The sequence below is a fragment of the Augochlora pura genome, chromosome 4 (genome assembly GCF_028453695.1).
Source record: "Augochlora pura isolate Apur16 chromosome 4, APUR_v2.2.1, whole genome shotgun sequence".
NCBI classification, from domain to species: Eukaryota; Metazoa; Arthropoda; class Insecta; order Hymenoptera; family Halictidae; genus Augochlora; species Augochlora pura.
Window position 1 is genome coordinate 6,335,838 of NC_135775.1, and position 8,400 is coordinate 6,344,237.

Here is an 8,400-nt window from a genome sequence, read left to right on the forward strand (position 1 = left end):
ATAGTTTCCACCACAAATGCATGAAATCCGCAGTCTATTATTACAATAATTCCTGTACTATAATCGCCCTTCCCTTAGCTTCATATTAAACCCTACCAACCTGACTACTGTGCTTGATCAGACCACAAGGTCTTCAGTACAATTCTGCTTCTCTCAAGGCTTTCGGAGAGCGAGATGAAAACGAACGCATCTAGGTCCAGCTAGGTCGTAGAAGAACGCAGAACGAGCCGACGCATAGAGTGCGATGGTCAAGATACCGGGGGTACCGAACCACAGGTTGGCAACCGGGGGTCCCACAGGAGGGTGCTCGAGGTATTCGTAGAACCAGTCGGTTCTCTCCAGTGGCGATTCGCGAATGGAATCAGACACCGGCTCTCGGTTACGCTTATCAGCAAGGAAAGCGGCCGGCAAACGGTGTTTCGTTTTACGTGCGGCGAGTGCCCCATAGGGTCTAGGCTGTCTCACGTGTCTCTCTATCGTCCCACCAGCCGGTGGGAGCTCCCCTTTAGCATATAAAGGAGTTCGGTGGCCGCGTCCGTCCGTTCGTCGCCGTCACGGCGAAACTAGTTCGACCGTCCAGTTTTTCCACTCCCCGGTACACGCTTCAGTTTGTCCACCCATCGCATCGGTGTGCCAGAGACAGAGAGGAATAGCGAGAGACAGAGACAAAAATAGATAGATGGATGGATAAATAGATGGATAGATGAATAGATAGATGGATAAATAGATGAATAGATACATCGATCGATAGATAGATAGATAGGTAGGTAGGTAGATAGATGATAGATAGGTAGATAAATAGAAATAAAGATAAATATATAGATAGATGTATAGATGGATAAAAAGATAGATAGAGAAATGGATAAAGAGACAGATAGGCAGACAGAGAGACGGAGAGACAGAGAGAGAGAGAGAGAGAGAGAGGGAGGGAGAGAGCAGTCGCGTTGCTCCCAGCGACACGCTAATAATCCCTGCAACTTGTTGCTGGCCCCAGACGAGACGAGGACCTCATCGATTCAGCCCACCCCGGGCGGTACTTTTACCTGGTATTTTGAAAGACCGGACCAGCCCCCGATTCGAGGAATTCCCGCTTCCGAATACGCAGCCACCTTTTCCTCTTTTTAACGACCAACGATTCCTGGACCACAACTTTTCGCATGGTCACCAATTGTTACAGGTACAAACATGATACGCTATGACTACGGCAGTGACACAGCATCCGTATGCGAGAATCGAAGACGTGACTCATTGTTTTCAAGAAATTTTTAATGTAACGGACAATTAGATTCGAAGTTTATTAATTCTAGAAGACAAAAATAGGGTACGATGAAATGATGCAGATGCTTTTTGAAAGTTTGTCCGATCGCTGTCACTCGGTGATGTCAAGTATAATATTGTTATAACGTTGAGTGCCATTTAGGAGTGCTAATTTCTGACTAGTTTAGAAAATTCATCATTCATCCACTATGATCAATTTTAACTTTTCAGTTTAAGTTGTAAGAGTTTCTAGTGTTTATTTTCGGCACTTGACATGTTATGATAAATAATGACTAGACTACGGATCTTGATGCAAAATCAATATTTTCCAAGATTATCTCACGAAATAGAGAGGAAATAAAAATAAACTATTTCTTTAAATAATCTAGATAAATCGAAAATAGTTTATCAACATTGTCGAGTTCTTCTTATGACTTTCCATTTTTATATGACATTCTTGTCAAAAAATACGTAAAATCCGCAATTTAATAATGACGTGCGAATCGACATAGCTTTCAAAGAAATCATCCAATCTTTCGGAGAATTTATCGATGTGTATAAAATTAGTATTGTTATCAGATGGATCAAGAAGCTTTGAAACTTAAAAGGACTTCTACAATCAGACACACCGCTAAAGCACAACCACATACAATATAAACACAGCAAGTGACATGTTGCTTTCTGACGTTTGAAATATTGCTCTTAACATACGCTTGAGGTACGAAATTTATTTAATCTGTTCCTGGAGAGAATCACCATAATTGCAACAATTTTCAAATAAAAAGAATGTGAAACCGGTTCTTTTTACCGGCGCGGTAGATTCAGTGATAATATTAAATTCCAAAGCAAGGGTTTCCAGCTAAATAAGCTAGGACCACGGAAAGATTTTCATTAAAACGATTTCATTTCGTAGTAAATGACCGATAAAACCGGTCCGCCTCGATAACGGTCCAACGCGTGCCCGATTCTGCGTGCGATTTACTTGGAACGGTCACGTGACATTTAACCGCATATCACGTGCAGCAAGTTAATCGCGAGCGATCGTTCGAATTTTTCAATTTCGCGCGCTTTCGTTCCCTTCGAAATTACCGGCCGGAGAAGAGAAATAAGAGTGATCGGAAGGAGCTGAGCAGACTCACCGAGATCGTCGACCAGACGTAGCATGACACCGCCGATGTGCAGTTCCCCTTTGACTCGCAAAGTCCTCTCCACTTGTAGATCAGTCACGTAGACACGCAGCACCCAGCTGCCGTCCACCTCGTGGCCGTCGGAATACATGTTGCTCGAGAAACAAAACGAACAGTGAAAGAAAAATCGTGGAGAACGGTCGGGACGCGTTCTGTCTTCGGGCACACCACGGAACTGTTCGGCTCTAAGGAGCAGAAATCATGGTTTCGCGGCACTCGACACCGCTTCGACACACTCGAAATATACGAATTGCCACGAGCGACGATGTATCGTACCGACCGCTTGGTCCGAACAATTCGGGATTCACTTTACGATCGGGAGAATCGAAAGAACGGCTCTCGAACGTAACTTTGCGGCGCACTTGCGACACACTGGCCGTCTCTCGCGGGACTCGCACGAGTGCACGACTTCCAGCCCAGCTCCGAGTCCTGAGTGCAGAGGCGCTCGGATCGTTCGCTCGCCACAGGCCTCAGCTGGTTCCTTGACTGGTGTCGGACCGAGCACTCTCGGCTCGGCTACCTTCTCTTACCGAGAATAGAACTATTTACAAGTGACGCGCGCTTGGAATGCGCGCGCAACTCTGGCCCCCCTTGAAGCCCCCCCAACACCCCCGACCGCATCCACGTTCGACGCCACCGGTACCCCGCAACCCGCCGTTCGCCTGACCCGTCATACAACTCGGTTTCCTTTCCCTCCGCGGTCGCCGATTCCGTTGCTCGTCATCGGTGTCGAGCGAATTTTATTCGCATTTCAATAGAGAAATATGTATACGTCCAAACTGTCTATCAATGTGTCTGCCACGCTTGAAAAATTAAAGATCTTTTTCTACCGTAGTCAACCGGAACGAATTCCTATTTCGGGCTACCATCTCTTTTTTGCTTACGACGCGGTATGGAATGATTTGTAAATTTTGTTTTAGGTTGTGCCGAAGTTTGTATTCTATCAAATCGTATCAAATGTAAATTGAAATGTTTATATTGCTTAATAAAATATTCTTGAGTTGTGTTGGAAATGGAGATGCAAGATATAAACGTTTTTATCAGTTGTACGCACCTTAGTCAAATATTAGCGAAATTGATAACCGAAAATGAATTCATTGCTTTTGGCCTCCACGAAAAGATAGATAATTATAAAATGATAACTCAAATAATGGTCTCCATACCTGCAGGTAATGGTCTTCATACCTGCCCGCTTCAACAGTGAGTAATGTGGGTATAAGATCTTTCAGAGAGAAGGAAAATTGTGATTCATTCTTCTATTAGTTTGTTTTCACATTTTTACACTAACACATTGTTTAAAATCCAAACGAGTATGGTATTGGGGGTTTGAACTGTCTAGAGACAATTACACATTTCAATCTTGAATAGATCTTCAAAATGAATCGTGGCGTCATCTGCGGAAGAACGCCCAAGTTTTTAGACAATTAGTTGAAAATTCATTTCGTTAGATGACACTGCAGGCATCTAAAGAGTGAACGGACTGTAGAGTCCTCTGTCACTTCTCATAAAAAGCAAAAGCACGAACGAGGTATATCTCGGTAGGGACCCTTCACTTCTACTTATATCTTTTAAAAACGTATGCATTGCTGACAAGATGAATAAGTATGACTATTAGTTAAAAAGCTAGTAACCATCAATTTATCAATACTACTCGTTTTATTAATAATCTAACGGAACATCCATACTTTTTTAGAGTTTAAACATTACCCAGTTCTATTAATTATTTTTAATAATAAGTTAGATGTTAAAATAGCCGAGGATATACTGAGCGACACCACTTACGAAAAAAATTGTTACAAATCTTACGTACCCAGAGATAAATAATTTATCAATTTTTTTCGATCGTAGTGATCTATGAGTTGAGGGCAATATCGAATAGAAAAATTTTGAAACGTAAAAATTTATTTACAAATGTTTTAGAATACTTTAATTTTATTCTCTTAATTATATGACTATAGAATAAATTAATTATTAAAACTGATTTAGTTAACTTCGTTTATTTCAACTTTATCTTCATTTTTATAGATGTTATTATGAATAAAAAGATATATATGTATAGCTTAATGGTATTTCAAACTCATTTCAAACTCTTATCGTTGGTTTTGTCTTACTTTTGTCTTCTTGGTTTTTATATTAATATATAAAAAGTTTGTACTTCCTTCTTTCAACAAACACACTCATTCAACATCATTCAATATGAAAGGATGGTAATATATTTTTTATTGTAATCTTACACCCTATAATCGGCACGTAAACGTGAATTTTATATTATTTTAACTTGTATTAAATGAAATACAATTTGCTACCTTTAGGTGTTCAAACTGTCGCCCTGATCATTCACCTTTAATCTTTTCTTGTTTACAGATTTAGAATTACTTTTCTTTGTCTTTTTTGTTGTTTTCATAGGTAATTCTTCGTCAGAGTCATCTTCATTTCTTTCCTGATAATTCACCCTTGCTGTTCTTCCGCGTACGGTATCAGAATTAGTTTTATTTGTTCTTTTAACTGTTTTCGTAAACATATCTTCATCAGAATCATCCTCATTTTCTTCCAGATAATTTGCCTTTGCAAATCTCCCGCTTACGATAGGGGATTTAGTTTTCTGTGTTCCTTTAACTGTTTTCGTAAATAAGTCTTCATCAGATTCATTCTCATTTTCATTCTGATAATTCACCTCTGCTGTTCTCTGTGGGGAATTAATTGTCTTTGTCTTTTTAGCTGTTTTCTTAGATAAGACTTCATCAGAGTCATCTTCGTTTTCATCCTGATAATTCACCTTTGCTGTTCTCCCGCTTGCGGTAGGAGAATTAATTTTCTTTGTCTTTTTAGCTGTTTTCTTAGATAAGACTTCATCAGAGTCATCTTCATTTTCATCCTGATAATTCACCTTTGCCGCTCTCCCGCTTATGGAAGGAGAATTAGTTTTTTTCGTTCTTTTAATTGTTTTCTTAGGTAAGACTTCATCAGATTCATCCTCATTTTCATCCTGATAATTCACTTTTGCTGTTCTCCCACTTAAGGTTTTAGAATCAGTTTTCTTCCCTTTTTTAATTATTTTTATACGAAACTCTTCATCAGATTCGTTATCATTTTCAGCCTGATCATTTTCTACTTTTTCGTTTATGGAATCAGAGTTAGTTTTCTTCGTTCTTCTAACTATTCTTATTCGCGATTCTTCATCGGATTCTACTTCAATATATATTGGCTTTTTTGTTCGCGGCGATTTTCGATTATTGTCTGTAGTTAGCTTTTTTGATTTCGATGGAGTAGTAGATTTTAAAGCCTCGCGTTTACGTGGACTACTTTCAAATTCTAATTTTCCATCCGGTTTATGCGATAATTGCTTTAAGCCCTCTGTTAATATCTGCTTAAATTTGTCATAATTTGGAACATCATTGAACTTCATACTTGCTAACTCGGACATATATCTAACTATAGTATTTGGAACAGCTCCACTGAATGTTTTCTTCAAAAACTCTGACATATTTTCAAATGCATTTTCCTTCTGCTTTTGCACTATAACTGGACTTGACAAGTCTTTCTCCCATAGGAGAGACTTGTTTAACCATTGAATCATATTGTAACCCAAAATTTCAAAATCACCACGCATTGTTGACACTGAAATGAAAAACGAGTGCTTTAACACCTAGAAGTAAGTAATGCACATTTTAAAAATTAATTTGTGATTATTATTACCTCCCATGTGACCATCTCGACTAACATATTCAATGGTTCCATTATGAGCTTTTTTTGGATCTAGTTCATATTTATCTTTTGTTGTGATACGGGATGCCAAACCAAAATCTACCAAATAAACTTGATCTGGTGACTTCAGATCCAACAGTAAGTTTGCCCCTTTTATGTCTCCATGTATATAGTTTCTGGAGTGAATGTATTCTAATACATTTATCTAAAAACCCAAACATTTTCTTTCAATATTAGTTACATTACAGAAGTGAAATCAAAACAACTTGTAACTTTCTTACTATTTGTATAGCTACTTTGTACACTGTATGTTCTGGAAACTCTTTGTTATTTTGTTCAAACAACTTCCACAAATCCGTACCATATCGTTCCAATACTATGAATCTGTACTTTGTACTTTTGTATTCATGACTTCCAGAGCCAAGAAATGGAGGCATACCAAGTCTTGAAAGTTTCTTCTTCTTTTTCCAAGCATTAACTAAAATAAATGTAATTTTTCTTGTCGTAACGTCTGCATAATTATTTATTTGAACATGTATAAATAATGTTTTGGAAATAATACGATAACTATACAGTAGTGCAATAAGATTTTCCCTCCTTTCTCTCATAACATTATTTTGTATTAATACACAGAATAATTCTTCTGTTTCTAAGATTTCTAGCAAAAGTAAATTGTGTGAGTAAATATGCTATTGGAATACTTACTCTCATCAGGTTTGGCATTTCTCAAATAAAAATGCATTTCCACGAACAATGGTCCATTCCCATGTGGTTCCTATAAAATCAAAGATATAATGGATTTCTATATTAAAGAACAAGTCCAAAATATAAAATAACATTTCATTTTAAATTTATTTCTTGAAACAATTTACTACAAAAATTTGATACATGTATAGTCTATAAAGTTTCAACTGTGTACTATGTACAAATGAACTATGAAATGTTTTATTTGTAATTGCTACTTACAATTTTAATTACATTTGGATAATCCTTTGGAGTTTTCCCATTGTAAGAAGCAGCTGTAACCAATAATTGATTTATTAGACTAATTTGAAAATGACATAGAAAACAAAATAAAATATTATTTACAACAGCTGTTGCAAGTTTCCATTACAGTGAGTACTTACCACAATAAATTTCGCCAAATCCTCCAATACCAATCGATTTGCCAAGAATCCATTGATTGTCTTTTAAATCTTTGACTATCTCACCAGGCGATATTGGATCTGGTAATTTATATCCATTTGCTCCTTTTCTTTTTGGCGCTTTTCTTACTTTGCCCGCCATATCAATAGGTTATCAATATAATAATGCTTATAACTCGTATAAAAATGAATGTTAACTTAATCACAAAACTCAGACGTATAACTATAATTACAGGTGTTTGAAGCTTATATTTTAACGTATAAACAAAGTCATATCTAAACAAATAACTTTAAATTAAAACCGGTGAGCAACGAACTCTTCCTTATACAACACCTCAACCGTTAATATAAAAAGATTCCAGAACAACAAAACCCAGTGCAGCCATCACATATTATGAAACTTCGTACAACGTATAATTTAACATAATATAATACGCGTTAACAATAGTTTACACAAAAAGTAAGAACGTTACATTCTCACTGATAATTTTCATATTTCTTCAATTTGTTTAATTAACGATATATAACAATGAATAAAAACAAAACTCGGCGTTGGTAGGCCTGATTATTTTAAACGGTTTGAAAATTTTAGATGAATATTTAAATAAACAACAAATATTGATATACCTAATCCTTTAGTAGAATGATTCACAATAAAATATCTTTGTGTTTGATTTTAGTGGAGGCTTTATTGTTCCAATTTTGAATACATATCCCAATGAACAAATAGAGTTTTATATTTTTGAATTTTGCGCCACGTGCAACCTTTTAACCGGCACATAACACGATACGTTTGCGTAGGACGTCGGTGTTTGAATTGCTGTGTTTTTTATTCGTTATTTTTACTTAAATTACCGATTTAATCGGTTTTGTATTAAGTGATTCGTATTTCTCGAATGCCGATTAAACTGCAGTAATGTTATCTCGCGCGGTTTTGCAGATATGTCGCGATATTTCTCATGTTATCAGCATTCGAATGTTGCGGGGCATCGGTTTTTTGCGCATTTCTTAGCAGTGGGATTTGCAAACATGGCATCGCGTTACGGAGTAGTGTTATGTCGCGGAATGTCGGAAAAGAATGATTCTCAAGAGATTTACGTTGAAAC

The 8,400-nt window shown here is 37.1% G+C and overlaps 3 protein-coding genes across 3 annotated transcripts in view; all 3 read right to left on the reverse strand.

The window, feature by feature from the left end:
• LOC144468718 (unc-112-related protein) overlaps window positions 1–2,960 on the reverse strand; it is a 68,643-nt gene extending 65,683 nt beyond the window's left edge. The window contains exon 1 of the mRNA XM_078178390.1: window positions 2,397–2,960. Coding sequence (XP_078034516.1) covers window positions 2,397–2,535 — 139 coding nt within the window. The 5' untranslated portion in view covers window positions 2,536–2,960. The remainder of the gene's footprint in view (window positions 1–2,396) is intronic.
• A 1,407-nt stretch (window positions 2,961–4,367) lies between these two features.
• On the reverse strand, window positions 4,368–7,628 carry LOC144468344 (uncharacterized). Its single transcript, XM_078177755.1, has 6 exons — window positions 7,277–7,628; window positions 7,116–7,168; window positions 6,855–6,924; window positions 6,431–6,627; window positions 6,141–6,354; window positions 4,368–6,062 (listed from the first exon to the last, which is right to left on the reverse strand). Exons 1-6 carry the CDS (start codon window positions 7,434–7,436, stop codon window positions 4,753–4,755), a joined length of 2,004 nt encoding a protein of 667 aa, XP_078033881.1. The 5' UTR covers window positions 7,437–7,628; the 3' UTR covers window positions 4,368–4,752.
• Window positions 7,565–8,400, reverse strand: part of Pez (protein tyrosine phosphatase non-receptor pez) — a 3,443-nt gene continuing 2,607 nt past the window's right edge. Inside the window, exon 7 of the mRNA XM_078177762.1 lies at window positions 7,565–7,570. Coding sequence (XP_078033888.1) covers window positions 7,565–7,570 — 6 coding nt within the window. The remainder of the gene's footprint in view (window positions 7,571–8,400) is intronic.